The 17036-nt window shown below is 39.2% G+C and overlaps 1 protein-coding gene across 5 annotated transcripts in view; it reads left to right on the top strand.

The window, feature by feature from the left end:
- The window catches only part of cadm1a (cell adhesion molecule 1a), a 414371-nt gene that overhangs the window by 330871 nt on the left and 66464 nt on the right, over positions 1-17036 (top strand). For all 5 annotated transcript variants that reach the window (XM_039777288.1, XM_039777290.1, XM_039777291.1 and 2 more), the window contains 2 exons: positions 910-1047; positions 10094-10252. In XM_039777288.1, the coding sequence (XP_039633222.1) occupies positions 910-1047; positions 10094-10252 (297 nt within the window). The remainder of the gene's footprint in view (positions 1-909; positions 1048-10093; positions 10253-17036) is intronic.

Genomic DNA, 17036 nt, shown 5'->3' on the forward strand with positions numbered 1-17036 from the left:
TTACATTGTTTGAAAATGAACATACTTACACTCAGCTCAGAGTGTGCCATCAAGTGATAAAAGCTCTTATTTAAATTGTGATTGATTAAAGGGTTGGCTGTCATCAACTTTCTATTGCAGACAAGCTTCTTAAAGAGCATCAGCATCCTGTTTTAGCTTGAATGTTTACCCCTCACATTTTCATGAAAAGTATTCAAACCCAAAGCCTGAGGAGGCAATAACAAAATACAGTAACTGTGTGCTTTATTTCTAATCACTATCAGTTAGGGAGAAATGCCTCAAGAAATCATATCACTAGTGAGTACATGGGAATATGCAAACATATTAACGTCTTATTAGGCCTTTAGCTGATACCTAATCAATCATCTTTTTGGATGTTTGTTTTTCTATGCATATTGCTTTATTTTGAATATTCTATCAAAGGTATACAATGTATACTACAGGGCATAAAAAGCAATTTTATAGGATTTTTGTAAATAAAATGAAATAGATAAAAAAAAAATTCCACAATACTTGACCTTGTAATTTGCAAAAATAGCTAAATGTAACTTTTGTATATATATTAAAAAAAGATTTAAGGAATGTATATATTTTTAAACATGTTTGTTTGCTGGATTTTTTTATATTTGTTATATATACTCATGCATACTTGTAAATATAATTAATAAGTGTAATAAATAAGTAATTTTCAAAGTTGAATTATAGCCATCCATCAAAATGCACTGTATTATGGGTATTGGGCACCTTTGTAATTGTCATCTGCCCTACTTAAAAAAATATATATATAAACCTAAAAAAAAACTCTCCTCTCGGTCAGCTCTGTTGTCTTCTCATCATGTTGTGCTCAGGGTGTAGAAGTAATATATTTCCCCAGTGTTTACTGAGTTATGTTTGTGTGTCCTGTCGTAGTTCCTCCAGGTAACCCCATCATCGAGGCCCGGGATGAGGTCCTGAGCGAGGGCAACGAGACAGAGATGACCTGCACTGCCATGAGCAGTAAGCCTGCCGCTACCATCAGATGGATGAAGGGAGATAAAGAGCTTCCAGGTGGGTCAGCCCCCGCACACAAAGAGACAATCCCAATCATCAATCAAGACATTTCCTCTCATAACACCTAAAGGCACTTATGCAGTATCAGAGTTAAAGTTCCTTTCACAACTATTCACTCATCTGTCTAACATTTTTCAATTGGTTATCTGTACAAAGAACACATCTGTGTGACGCAAACACGCTATGTTCAATGAACCAGAGAAAAAGGGCTGGCTGATGTGTCACCTCGCAGAAGAAAGAAAACTCCACCTGCGTCTACTGTTCCCCTCACATTGAAAAAACATGGAACCATAAATAAATTCCTCATAATAGCAAAAGAAAGAAGAAAACCATGTACTGTATGCTTTCAAAGTTTCAGATTATTGACCCAGCTGATATACTCCTGTCACTTGACTGCAATTTTCTCTTTAGAAGTCACAATGAACTCAAAATGTTCTTCCCCTGTTAACTCCCCCATTAAGTAGTGGATGCATTTTGCTTAAAGGGGCCATGTTATGCTAATTTTCAGTTTCATACTTATACGTATTTTGGGTGTTTACTAGAACATGCTTTAATGTTTCTCTATTCTGATTGGTCAGCGTTTCCAGGTCTTCCACATCTGTTTTTAGGGTCTCTGCATCATCATTGCAGCCGGGGAATGACTGTAACGGCAATGTGGCACCACTTTCTACCTGTATATCGTATAGTTGTGACGTCACAGTCGTACAGAAGTCATGATGGCTCGTTTGAATGTACACTTTCTGAATACAGGCTGTGTGCCTTTCTCTGTGGATTGAGCGTTTTGACATTTCACAATGTTTATAATGCACCTCGACCTGCTTAAAAATAAAAAAAGGCATGAAAATCTTATATTTTAGAATATGGGACCTTTAAGTTTGACCAAAATGCTATTACATTGTCTTAACTAAAACTATACTAAAATGTTCACAAAGTCTTTGACAACTAATCTATTGTCCATCTTTGACTAAGACAAGACTAAAATATATATAAGAAGGAAGAAGTTATCCAAACTTGACTTAAAGTGGATATACAGTATGTAACTTTCGTTTGTGTTGATTTCAGCTGCCCCTTTGGACGAAAGCGGTAGTGTTTTTACCACACCTGCTGTCGTAAAGGTCTAGGAGTTAGCGTTACGGGGAGGTAATATTTGCGATGAATGTTTTGCTCTGACAGAAAGTCACTTAGCCTGCATGTATCGTGAGCTAAACCGGGGATCACTGTTACTGTGTCACGAGCCAAAGCAATAAGAGATTGTTGTAGCAACCAAAATAATAATAACTTACATTTATATAGCGCATTTCATAAAACCAACGCTTTACACAGGTATAGAGGGACAAAGGAAAAGAAAATGGTAGGCCAACACAAACACGGACTAGAAGAAATTAAACGTCCGCGCTAAATGGAAGGGGACGTAATTTAATGTTGGCTACTGACGTACAACCACATCGCACAATCTAAAGTTATTTTATGAATGAAATAGACATACCTGAGGGCCAATTCCGAGACGTTTTCGAATCATTTACAATCCTGTAATTGTCCCCATCTGTTAAAAGCCTGACCGAGATTGAGTCTTTTACTTTCCCTTTTAGCTTTTAGTTCTTCGTTTAATTTCCTTTATTTCTGTGATTGCCCTGCCCCAGTATCAGCCATAACTACATCAGATGAATGAGAATAGCCGAAATCTGTGACCCTTCAGAATGTGTGCTCTGTAGCGCCATCTACCTACTGTAAATCATTTTGTGACTTTGCGTGAAAAATCGGACCTAGGCAGAGGCAATCATCAGATGGAACATTACACAGTTTCAGAATAATTTAAAAGTTACATATGGTCACTTTAAACTGACAGGAATATGTCTAAATTTAAAAGTAGCTGGCAATATTAACATTACTGTTGAGGCCAGGTGGACTGCACCGTTTGCTGGTAGAGAAATGGCGAAACCAATAAGACAGAATGTCTTGAGGGGCAGCATGTGACAGCAGCAGTGAACACCACAAGAGCTGAACCATTTCAGAAATCAAGAAGAAGTGGTTAGACGTGTCGAAGTTGATGCCAAATAGTGTGTTGTTACACACCAGCAAAGCACAGGCCCCAGTGGTGGGCATCAGGGGACACTGGAGCTCGATGCCCTTTCTGAGCATTTGCTTTTAAAGTGCAGTCTGCCTTATCAGTGGTGTTGTTCCACAGAGGGAAGAACCTGGAAATGGATAAAGCTGCTATAGGTGAAAGCAGTTTTGGTATGCACACTTCATAGGCTGCTTGTCATTTCATGCACGGTTTGTTGAACAAACCAACTGAAAAAAACATTGTTTTAGGACAAAGAGTAATCATGAATTATTGTACAGAATGTGTTTGCCATGGAATGAAAATCCTTCTGATATAGATTCTATATTTCATTACTTTGCCACTAGTCTTACAATTGTCATTGTTTCCAAAATGCACTTTCACACTTCACACTTTCTGTAGGTGTGCACATTCTACTTTGAAGTATTGCTAAATTCTAACTTTTACATGCACGTATGCATCTTTTAAACCCTTATGCCATGTATATAAATGAACCATTTGTAGGGCCAGTTTCTGTCTTTCCTTCCTGGTTATTCCTTATTTAGTGCTTGCATCAATACAGTTGCTTTTTAAATGGAGCTCTGCTGAGACTTTGAATAGTTTCCATTAAAGCAATGTTGATGTGCATTGGTGGCCAGGGCCTGTTGGCACCGTGACAACTTTCATTCCTTCATCAAAGGTGGCTGAGCTTTAGAAGTCTTGAACAGACCTCAGGGGTGAACAGGCCTCCTGCCAGGCAGCTCCACCTCAGAGCCCAGACAGCAAGCTTTGTAAAGACTTTGAAACAAAGGTCCTAATCAGAAGTTGTGTAGAAGGCCCCGAGCAGCTTCACCTCTACACTGCAGCAAATTAAACCCTTAGTGGTCAGCTCAAATCTGAGAATGTTCCAATGTGCCAAGGTCAGGGATTGTCTTAAAACTAGCTGTTAACATCACAAAAAATTGACTGTTGACGTTCAGTCAAATCTTCTTGCAATGCTATGTTTCTGTTGACCAGTGTATATGTGCAAGTGTTGACAATGCTTAGGCTGTAATTATTGAATAGCCAAAGTAATGCTCCTGTGGTCACTTTTCATTGAAGCTCCTAAAGACAAATGACAGGTAGCTATCGTGTCATTACAGAGAATTACTAATTACTAAAATGTATCTTAATTGTGCAAATGCTCTTTAGGGAATCTATAGAAACAGACTCATTTTAGACTTCTGGAAGTGAATATCCTTTAAGTTAACTGTCAGTTTCAGATTCAGTCCAGCTTTATATTTAAATATTTCGGACACCAGGATCTACCACAACATGTAATGTTTCCTATTATCCTACCATGAGACACAGTGACAGTCACAGTGATACTTTCACTTATTCTTTTTCATGCACATGTAAAACATGTTAGAAACTTGGGTTAAATGAATATATGGCCAATAAATATCAACAGAAATCTAGCTATGTTCATTAATTTAATTCCTTAGAATGATTACCAAATGATGTTTAAAAAACTTGCAGAAAGCTGACAGTAACACGGGAAGCACACGGACTAATGGTGTGTGTGGTCGCAGGCCAAGTGGATGCAGTGACTAGTCACTGTGAAATACTGATACACTATTAAGGAGGCACAGCATCTCCTTTAAATGGGATCTTGCCACAGTGTCTCCCAACAAAACTATCTCTATCCAGCATGTTTTTATTTTTCAGTGTGCTTTAACTTTATTTTTTAGTTTATATTTTCCTCCAGCTCGCTAACTGAACTTTGAAACAATGCTCATGTGCTTGTTTTATTGAATTACACAAAGATTATTATTTGTATAACAAAAAAAAGAAAACTCAACCCCTCGTCCATGCTGTTGTCTCAAATGCGTTGGGAATGCGTTGCCATTTACAGAATAGGCTTGGCACTCTTTAAAGTTCGACAATTGATAGAGGCAAAATTTTTTTTGCCATAACACAATACTCAGTGGTACTTAAAGGCTCACCTATTACAAGACGGCATTTGGAGCATGCCATTTGCTTTTTAATCCATTTTCGCCACAGGAGAAAAGGTGCTACTACTTCAGCTGAAACAGCCTAAAACAATGGCGGGCCCATTTCTAAAATCCATCCTGTTTCATTTAGTCTTTGCAAGTACAACTTAACTGACACTACTAGCCATGTTGTGAAAACGAAACTTGGTATTGCTCTGCTGGTGCCGAAAATGTGTAAGACAAAGGCGTGCAAGGAAATGGAAGATGGCAGGAATAAGAATGGCTGAGGGTGCCAGAGTTCTGACACTAGGACAGAATTACTTAAATTACCTCCGGCTGTGGCTTCTTGCCTGGCAGACTTATTTCTAATTAAACGTCCCCAGAATTTAACTTAATTACCTTGAGGGATAATCAGGCTCTCTTAAATATCATTTAAAGGTTGCGATTGTCATGCTTGCCAATGTAAATCTAACCATCTCTCCTAATATGCACAGAGTCATTATCTCACTGTTATACCTTATCTTTTCTTTTACTATTATCCTGTTGTTTAGTGATTTATCAACATATGCCCTGGCACTCATACATCTCATGCATATCTTACACTGCAGTGAAAGTCACGAAAAGAGGGAGTTGTAGCAGTGCAGGTCATTCATTTCTGCTATTTTAAGATGAAAGAAAAGAAGAAGGTATAAAAAGAAAAGCCAGTAGGTAGGGCACTTTATTGACTGACATGGACCGAAACAGCCATTAGCCTCAAGTCTTATGAGACAACTGCAGGGTGATTTCAATTACCGCGCTATTGCCCAGCAGGACGACTCTACAAGTGGATAAAAGAATATTTTCGGCATACTGAAGCGACTGTAGACACATACATTTTATTAACTAGACACGACTCACTTACTGCTCCAGAAGAATGTGGTTAAACTATAACAGTTAAAGAAGTGAAACGTAGCGGAGGCACAGGGAAAAAAAGGGCCAACTGAGATTGCATTTTAGCATCGACAAAACACTTAAAGTGCCACTTGAACTTCCACTGCCTTTCAGTGACGTTCATCTCTAGGCCGCACTCCAAAGTCAGTCTCTCAGAAAGTTCTTGGTGCTTAACACAGCATGACCTTTTTCAAATAAAGAGCTTTCACTAAGTCATCACTAATTCACTATATAGCAGCTTTTCTAGTTCTGTTAAAGTCACATAATTGTCACCTACTTGATAGTTTAATAGAAAAAGAATAATTGGAAAATCAGACAAGGGCACATTAATGATTGGTAAGCACTTTATTAAGTATTAATCTTTTTTTATATATATATATATAACCCAGAGCTGTACTAGTAGATTTGCACTATTGACCAACCACTGTTAGGTATTTTCTTTTCATGCCACTTTGTCCTCCACTACATTTATTTGACAGCTTAAGTTACTTTACAAGTTAAGATTTCATCAGAAAATAACACTCGAAGGGCTTATAAAATATCACCTTTTTTTTTTAAACTAAACTGTATGATAGTTTATACAAGTACAGCTGAAACAATTAGTCAACTGACAGAAAATTAACTGTCAACTATTTTTAAGTCATTTAGCATGCAAAAGAATTTCACTGTCATGTTTCCATCTCTTCACCTCAGCCTACCCATAGTCCACCTGCCCCCCTCCCTTTTTCATCTGTATCTTGTTTTGTTCTACTTGTTTTGTTTGCTCGTTTTGTTTTGTTATGTTTTTATAATCTACCCTGCCCTGTAAAGCGACTTTGAGTCCATGAAAAGCGCTATATAAATTCAATTTATTATTATTATTATTATTATTATTATGTTTCCAGCTTCACAGACAGAAGATTTGAGGATTTTCTTTTAAATTGTTTTAATAATATACATTTATTTTTTAGGTTTGGACTGTTGGTTGGACAGAACAATGTTGTAATAGCAAAAAAATGTATCACTATTTTTGGATTTTTATTTATTTCTTTTTTTTTTGCAAATCAAACAATATATCATTTAAATATATTCAGCAAATGAATCCATAATGAAAATAATCATTATTTAATAGTTCAAAATGAGCTCCAGCTCAACCAACTAAAAAACAGTAGAGATCTGTTTCTACATTAATGCATAGTAATAATAATATAATGATATAACAGTATAACAGTCACAGGGTTCATTTTTCTGCAAAATAATTTTACTTTTAGTTAAAATTTAAAATGTAAGTACATTTTCCTTACTACATACTTTTACGTAAGTAATATTTTCAATGCATGACTTTTACTTAACAGAGTATCTTACACTATACAGTGTGGTAGTAGTATGAGAGAGTTGATGGCATAAATGCATCACTTAGAATGAATTGTGCTTACTTTTTGCCCAGCGACCAGGCTACCTAGCTTGTGCTAGCATGTCCCTGGCTAGCGTGTTAGTAGTCTCGCTTTGCCAGACCTTCCTCCACAGCCCTGCGGAGGAGGGTCTGGCTAGTCCACACAGCATTCCGGGATGGGGGGGAAAACACACTCTGGTTTATTGGCGTTTTTTTAAACCAATCACAATCGTCATGGGCGGCGCTAATAATATTAATATAATAATATTTGATGCAGCATTTTTGGAGTTCTGTCAGATGTCTATCTTATGAGACTACTCTGTCCTCTCTTGCCTTCCTCAAGGAATGGGAACCAGCCACATATTTTGCTCTACAGTGCACAGCAGGATTTGTTTTATCCTTACCCAGCAAAAAAAAACACATGGATGGTGAGCTAGTGGCTGCTCTTTGGTCATGTGAAGATACCTCCATCCCGGCGAGGAGAAAACAAAAAAAAACTAATTCACCTCAAACTGTAGTTCCCATTTTTGTCACTTCCAATATTTCACACAATAGCAGTAGCAGTCGTTGGTTAAAGAAAAAGGAGGGGCAGAAATTAAGGTAGCGTTCTACTTATCTTCTCAACCACATTGACTTTGTGCAGGTTTCAAACCCATAGACACTTTACTAGGTAAGTGTAATAACTTTACAATGAATCCCTGAGCTGTAAAGCAAGAGATCCAGCGACCCGGGACTTAAATAAAGACGTCTCTCCACCGCTGTTTCATGCATCCCAAGACATTTTGATTTAAGCAGACCCATCAGGTTCCTGTTTCAGGTGCTTTCATGAATCTAAAGCCTCTAGTGGCATTTATTCATGTCAACCTGTTCCTTTACACCAGGCACATCACACAGGTTTGCTTTCCCAGCATCCAAAGAGACAGCTGTTGTATCACCACAGCAGCTGTGCAGCAGTACAGGGGTGGGTAGCATGTGCTCTTAGAACACATTTTACAGCTAAAATATATACTGATGGATGCAATTGTTCACATTAAGACAGATTGTCTCCCGTAGCATTTCTCTTGGCAGGCTCTTTCACTTGTTTTGCTTCCAGTATTTGTTTTATTGATGGGACACAAACACACACAGTTGTACAACAGACTGTTAGGAAGTAGGACAATGGGGTAAAAATAATCAATCTCTCTTTGTGACTCTGCCGTGCATGGCTGTCTGCAGCTATCCCTCTTATTTTGTATGACCGTGATGAGGTAGTCTCTTCATTGCTTTTGAGAACATATTGTCTGTGTGATATTACAGAGCAGCCACTAATCAGAGGAGGGTTACTTTGCAGGCGTCAGATCTGGCAGTGCCGCATAAATAGTAGCCACACAATAAATCTGGCTTCATAAAGTAAATCCTAATGTGTGATTCACAGTCACACAGTAGCCCCTAGTCACACATTGCCAGACCTATCTCCAAAGCGCTGTGGAGTAATGTCTGACTACACCACACATCTGTGGGATAGGAGAAAAACATCCTCTGGGTTGTTTGCATTTCTTTAAACCAATCACAATTGTCTTGAGCGGCGCTGAGCTCTGGACGCAGCGACGGTGGATCTGCAAAATAGCGTTGGGGAGGAAGTTGTTTTGCACCCAGCAAAAGAAAACGCCAAATACAATATTTAGAAGTTAACTGTTTACACAATACAGTAACGTGAGCTATTTAAATTAGCTGGATACATGGTTAAACCTCATTTGCTCTTACAAGTGTATTGCCGTGTTTACTTCGTCCATAGCAAGCCCCACCAAACGCTTAACCAACCAAACCAACCAACCAAATAAGCTGTTCACAGAGTACCCCCACAGGAACCAAGGATCCATAAAGTTCAGCACAAATATGAGCTTTTATAATTTTTGGTTCTATTTTCAAAAGATTTTTGGAATACAATTATTATTATTCTTTCAGAAAAAGCCAGCCTTAACCTCTGGAGCTCAGTTTTCATTATATGACTTTAGAGTGGAAAACACATTGGAAGAAGCCAACCAGCCAGCAAACTATGATAATTCATTCAAGTGATAAGACAGCAAGCAGTACTGTGTTTAAATTAGACTTTTAGATCAAAATTCCAAAACTGCAAGAAAATAGGATACTGTTTGTGCAGTTGTAAGCACTGTTGCCTCACATCAAGGAGAGTTGTGGCTTCAAGTCCTTCCGCTGGATGGGGACTCTCCACATGCTATGGTTTCCTCCCACAGTTAAAAGACATGCATGTCAGGTTAATTGGAGCCTCTAAATTGTATGTGTGTGTGGTTGTCAGTCTGTATGTTTGTATGTGTTAACCTGTGATAGACCGATAACCTGTCCAGGGTGTACCCCACCATCCAGTGTGAGCTGGAATAGGCACCAAACCCCTGCAATCAAGCTTGCAAAGGATAAATGGCTATGGATGCACAGAGACAACTATAATGTTTCTGGTACGGCCTCCATTCTCAAATTAGGTTGAGGAGTACTTGCGGTGAAGAAGTAAATACTGTATACGTACATTTTTTCTGTTTGAAACTAATTAGCTTTCAGGCTATGCTTACTAAGGAATTTAGTCCTTTACCTAACTGGGTCCTGCCAGACCACAGTGAGTGAAGTGAGGTTTATGGACTTTCCATGTGAGCCTCATTCATATTTTAAGTGAAATCCCAAAATGCACATGTATTGCTGTGTTTAACTTATGTTGATGTTTAATGTTTCCCATAGGCAAGCCCAGAGTTGAGCTGACCTACGACAAGATGTACACAGTAACCAGCCGGCTGACATTCATTGTTAGTAAGGAGGACGATGGTGTACCAGTGGCTTGCATCGTAGACCACCCTGCAGTCAAGGACTTCCAAGCACAGAAATACCTGGAGGTCCAGTGTAAGTACTTCAGCTCGCTAATAAATTAGAAATCGGCATGGATAGTTAAGCTGCATTATGCAATTTTTTTTAAATTCTTTTCAAGTGTCTCATCAGCTTATTCTGAAAATTGGACGGCGATAGAGAGGAGTGTTCCATCTCCACTAATTAAATGGCATAAATTTGCTACTTTTCCCCAACTAAAACTTTGGTGTATGACATGTATTGCAGTGTCATTGAAGGAAGATCATCTCCATGCACATGAATAAAGGGGGAACATTGGACTGCAATAGAGTAGACTGTTCCATCTCCACTAATTAAATGACATCAATTTCCCACATGTTCCCACTACTGAAACTTTGGAGTGTGGCAATGTCATTAAAGTGAAATGATTTCAGTGCATGATAAATAAAAAGTGAAAATACTGTGCGTATAAATAGGAACACCTTCCAAATAAATCTTCTAATGTAAGGTTGATGTATCGGGTTACCTTTGCACTTCTGTTAAAAAAAGTAATTTTCTTTTTGCATTTTTTAACCCTTTAACCCATCATTATGAAGCATCATAAACTGACTGGGTTGATGTTGGCTATATATTACAAGATATCTTTCTGTTTTTTGTATTGTCTTCATATTTACAGTACTGTCTGTCATTTGGGGCCACAAATATGTTAAAGGTCCCATGGCATGAAAATGTCACTTTTCCCAGCCTGCCTATGGTCCCCCAGTTGCTGGGAATGGTGATAGGTGTAAACCGAGCCCTGGGTATCCTTCTCTGCCTTTGAGAAAATGAAAGCTCAGATGGGCCGATCTGGAATCTTCCCTTTTGTCGTCATAAGGGGAAAGGTTACCTCCCCTTTCTCTGCTTTGCCCGCCCAGAGAATTTGGCCCACCCGTGAGAAAGAGAAAGACTTCATGGCTTGCAAACGAGCGAAACATGGCAGTTGGTCAAGGACATACCCCCACCCTCCACCTTTCCCCGCCTCTCTCCTCCTCAATAGTATTTAAAGCTACAGAAATAGAAATGGCACATATTAAGGAAAGCTCATTGTGGGACTGGCTTGTAGTGGCTGTAATTCTGCACCAAGGCTGAATTTCTGGAAAGAGACTTCAGATACAATATTAGGGGACCACTAAGGTCTATATAAAAGAGACTTCAGATACAGTATTAGGGGACCACTAAGGCCTATATAAAAGAGACTTCAGATACAGTATTAGGGGACCACTAAGGCCTATATAAAAGAGACTTCAGATACAGTATTAGGGGACCACTAAGGTCTATATAAAAGAGACTTCAGATACAGTATTAAGGGACCACTAAGGCCTATATAAAAGAGACTTCAGATACAGTATTAGGGGACCACTAAGGTCTATATAAAAGAGACTTCAGATACAGTATTAGGGGACCACTAAGGTCTATATAAAAGATACTTCAGATACAGTATTAGGGGACCACTAAGGCCTATATAAAAGAGACTTCAGATACAGTATTAGGGGACCACTAAGGTCTATATAAAAGAGACTTCAGATACAGTATTAGGGGACCACTAAGGTCTATATAAAAGAGACTTCAGATACAGTATTAGGGGACCACTAAGGTCTATATAAAAGAGACTTCAGATACAGTATTAGGGGACCACTAAGGTCTATATAAAAGAGACTTCAGATACAGTATTAGGGGACCACTAAGGTCTATATAAAAGCATCCAAAAAGCACCATGTCATAGGACCTTTAAAGCAGTACCCTGCAGTGACATGTTGTCTGATAGTGTACTGCTAGTTGGGGCAAAACTGTGAGCCATAGTTAGTTCCTGTTTTTAGTTTACTGTCCCTACAGCCAAGATGTTTTGGATTATAACTGTACACTGACCAGGTGCAGAGAACTATGAGTAAGGTCAGGAATTAAAATCTTGAGTATGCACAAAGGCAGAAATGTAAATGTGCAATATACGACAAGCAGAACATTAAAATAGCAGTAAACTATTTACTAAATATATAGTGGAGTAATGGCGTACTGAGCAGAGAGTGAAGTCACACTCCCTCTTTGTGTGTTTGTTTTGGTAGCCTGGCCGGCTGAACGTTCATGTTAGCGAATGTGAGTGCATGTGTCTACCCAGGTTGTGCGCATGACTGACCCGCTCATACGCTGGTTACTCCTGATAACACCCCTATCATGAATTTCGTGGCCAGTTCTGATTGGTGTACTGAAAAGTGAACGCCTCTAACCAGCTGAAAAGGTTTAGGAAGAGAGAGAGGTGATAGAAGTTGTTGAAGTCTTCCTGAAAGAATTTACGCTGAGCTTCATTTGATGAAATATAACGGTTATAGGTATTATACTTTTAGAAATACCAATTCATGTGTTTTGTACATCTGGACCCAGAAGTGTTGTGAAAATAAGTAAACCCAATCAAATGCTATGTACCTCTGCCATGTGACAAGTAATTAAAATGCTAGGCATTTGTAATGTGGGGCTTTAGATCTTTTCTTTGATGCAAAATGATCAAATTTGTATCACATTATATAGTAATAGTATTGTATGTCGTAGTAACCTTATTTATTTGGCCTCTGGCATGACCTAGCATTCTGTTAGAAAATTAAACCTCTTCTGTAGCTATCTGACCTTTCCGTGGGAGAGCGAGAAGAGGAGATCAACTCATCTACAGAGGCAGCATGGCATTTTGTTGGCCTCTGATAACAGGGAGCTCACATGGACCCCCCCCCCCCGGCTAAGCGCCTCACTGCTTCATGCAGGGGCTGCTGCTGTCATGCTCTGTGCATACTGTAATAGGCAACAAACAGGCCCAGTCAGTCCTGCACTGCACCTTCTCCCTGATAACTCGGCCATACTGTTTTATATTACATTTGAAATCAGAAAAGGTTTTATTGCCAAAATAAGTACACTTATGTGGAATTTGCCTTGATGAACGTTGCATACATAAACAGACAAACAAACACATTAAACATTATTTTGAAATAAACAGTACATATAGAGAAACAAATATATCTATACAAAATAACTGTTACATAAGATAAAACAAGCTGAATGGGTCTGTGCAACATTTGCAAATAATATATAGCATATGCAATGGGCAGATGTAAAGTCCAGGATGAAGGTTGGTGATTTCAAATATCTGTAATTTGTAATTATATGTCCTGTGACTGTATGTGAATATGACTGTAGGCCTAATGTTCTGAATGGTTCGGGATTCCTAAAAATCCACAGTCTCCATTTTCCCTATAATTAGGATCAAATTAAACTACATGGTCCTAAAAACCTTTCTCTAATAATCCAGTTACATATCGGTTCCTTTCAAGGAAATTATTAATACATGAAAGCATACTTTTTTCACATTACTACACAGTGACAGACTGTGTTTGTTTACTGATTATATATTAAACTGATAGACTAGGTGATTTACATTTCAATCACTCACTGTGTGGGCAATTTGTGAGCGTAATGGAGTGCATTGTGTAGTAAGAAACAGCAAAAGGCCATTGTCAGGGGATAGCATAATTAAATAAGCCTGTAATGTTTATGTGTATAAGCAAAAAGCAAGCTGTTTTTGCTCCGTTGCCTGGTTGGTTTTCCCTTAAGGTCAGCCGGCTGCGGGGAGATGGATAGTGCCGTCTTGAGTGCTTATGAGGTGAGGCACACAATAAAGCAAATAATTCAGTTAGCATAATGATAGCGGCCCTTTTGCATACTGTAGACACTATTTCATTTCCACTGAAGTGGCAGTATCCGGATCTGGCAGTGCAGTGTGTGTTTTTCCATCAAGCAGAGACAAGAAAGCTCCGACATAACTACTTGAGGCTATCAAAACAACTTACAGATGCCTGGCGTCCTTCATATTTATGGCTCCGAGATGACAAGGTCAGATGACGTTGTGAGCAAAGAAAAAGTTGCAGGATGCCATGTAGTGCCTTTAGTGGAAACAAAACCAAAGGGTTGCTGTCTAAACCCGTGCATGCCCACTGAGCAGAAGATTTGGCTTTTTGCCCATCTGCTGTCCATCACCAAGACTGAGAGCCGGCCACTGACAGGGTGTGATTTAGACAGATGGATGGCCAGACGTGTGCTGTTTGTTGCCGAGAAGGTCGGACAGCAGTGTGAAACTTTACAGCCGGCTTTGAAAACCATAACTCAGACCCTCTGTCTACAGGCTGATTAAAAATGCACGCTGGGCATTTAGGCTATAAAACTGGGAAAAGAACAAGAATAATTTACATCACAATCGGAAAACTGTAATTACACCATTGTGACTCAGCAATCAATCTGGTGTGCGGTGACTCTAGAGGTACATATCTACAGCATCTAATGTAGGAAAACTTTACATTTTTTTGAGTAATTGTCATAATGTGCTGAAAGTATTCAAGTGTGGTCTTCAGGTTAATTGATGTATTGCCAAAGGTGTTGGCAATCATTTTAGATAGCCCTGCTCGTGAAACAATGATGATACTGTATAAGTATGATACCAAACCCTGATAAATTTGGTGAAAAGAAGGCTACCTGTTCTCCGCCTTCCCCTCATTTATGATTTTCTTATAGTGGGGTACCTTAAAAGGCATAAGTTGGAGCAGAACTTTTGTTTTGCTTGTTTTGTCTCAGTTTTAGTTTCAGTACATGATAACACTGAATTCACTCCCTTACCCAAATGATAGATTGAATAAAACATTCCATTTTTGTCCAGAATAAAGGATCATCTTTCACACCAAGATGAGAAAAGGCTTTTGATAACACCTGCAATAGTCAAGGGAATGGGAACAATAGAAAACGCCATGGTAGCAAGGAATAGCACAGCAGCGACTGTCAAAGTACCCCACTGGTTGTCAAAACAACATTCTTACATTTTCTTCCCAGTTGCCTCAGCTTGTCAACAATGTCTTCTGTTTTTTTGTAGCAACTCTATCAGGTAACGTCTTTGGACAAACTCAGGGCTACTTGTGGTTCTGCATTGCACCACATCTATCATTCCTCAAAGCATTGGCTTGTTTTTTTTGGTGTTAGATTGATTTTAAACTCCATCAATATTATGCCCAAGGTAGAACACTGCTGATAAGTTATTTGATGCAATGGAAGATCAGGTTGAGGTTAAGGCAACAGTAGTAGTAGTAGTAAGTAGATGTTCTGTAAAAGGAAAAACACCAAGAATGTGTGTTATTGTTTATATAATGTCAAGTCAAATCCATCCAGACCAATCAAAATTTGTGTAGCATGAAGCTCAATCGTAATCAAAAAGTGGGAATAAAAAGTCCCTTTCAGCAACTTCTGACCTTCTCTTTCACTTCAACACTGCTGGGGCAGGTCATGGTTGTTGTTTGTGCACTTAATGTTGTGTTTCTTTCTTAAACCTATGTAGGGACTATTTATTTTATCATTGTGAGCGGTGTACTGTGTTATTCTGTGTGAAAAAAGTGAAAGCACTGATGGAAAACCACAGTTTAAGTTTATATCAATATAGATTCCATATAAAGCATTTGCTAACATTAGCAAACGAAGGCTACTCCTCACATCTAACCAAAGTGAGGCAGTAGCGGCAGAACTGGACAAAGTGGGCGGAGCTACAGCACCAGCCACAGCTGGTATGATCATATCAGCTGTATGTTATTGATCAAATCAGCTGGGTAATAATGTGAGGAGTCTGGTTAAAGCTTTAGTGCCTAACTTTTTTATATTAATGGATGTCCGTTTCATTCAAGCCATCGCCAAATGAGTTGATACAAAGCTAATTAAAACCATCAGCTCCTCAAAACTCTCTGTATTTCTCAGCATGACAGAAGATGGTGTCATCCGGCGACTTTTGCGCGCAGAAAATCTAGCGAAGATAATTACCTCTTCTGATGAGTCCATCATGTGTTTTAATCCTCATTGTCCTCCTTGTCTACAAGCAACTGCTTGGAGGAGGGTTGGGGGTGGTGCGCGATCATCGAAGGCTTGTATCATGTGGACGGGCCGAGATTTTTGTTGTCATTACCCAGAATTCCTCATGGGGGAGACAGAAACTACGCACTATAGGTTTATATCTGTTCAGTACACCTCTATGATTATGATTGGATGCTACTAGTCAGCAGGTAGCCTGATGGAGGAGCAAAAGCTGATGCCAATCAGCTAATGATTCCCTCAATGGCGTCGCTCTGCTTGAACAACAGCAGTGCCTAATATCAGTCCTGATGTGACATGAATGCTTACTGTTTGCTGCAGCACCTCTTAGGATGTGTCCAGCCAAACGCTTTGGGAAAGTTTGATCATTTGAAGTGCACTGCACATAAATGATGATGCAGAGTTGTTGCATGTGGACATAATTTGTGGGAGACTGGGTTGTGTGAGAACTGAACTGAAAAACAAGATTTGAACATATTTGGCGGTCAAAAATGTCTTGACGTCTTTCTTTTCTCATGTTAATGTATGTTCCTAACAACATGACTGCAAATAGGAATCAATCATAGAACGTAGATGTAGAAAGTAGATCCAGAATGTATATTGTGTCTTATCTGTTACAGACATTTTTCACTGGGTGTATCTATGCTGTATTCCGGCTGCATTCCGGTTTTGTACCGTCCTCCACCACGCGCCATACCACACCGGGAGTGTCTCAGAAGCGGAGCGTCTTGCTGCCCGACTCGCAGATTTGAATATTTTTAATAATACTTTACAGAACAATCACATGTGTATAAAGCTAGTATCTACCTTCTACGCCAAGCACTCCTATAATTAAACTCCTAAACTGTTTTCTCTTTCTGGGAGGGGGGGGTTACTCTCGCTGTTTCACTTCCCGCCCGGCTGTCCGCACGGCCCTCGGCTCGCA

Source organism: Perca fluviatilis, chromosome 16 (assembly GCF_010015445.1).
Source record: "Perca fluviatilis chromosome 16, GENO_Pfluv_1.0, whole genome shotgun sequence".
In the NCBI taxonomy this organism is placed as follows: Eukaryota; Metazoa; Chordata; class Actinopteri; order Perciformes; family Percidae; genus Perca; species Perca fluviatilis.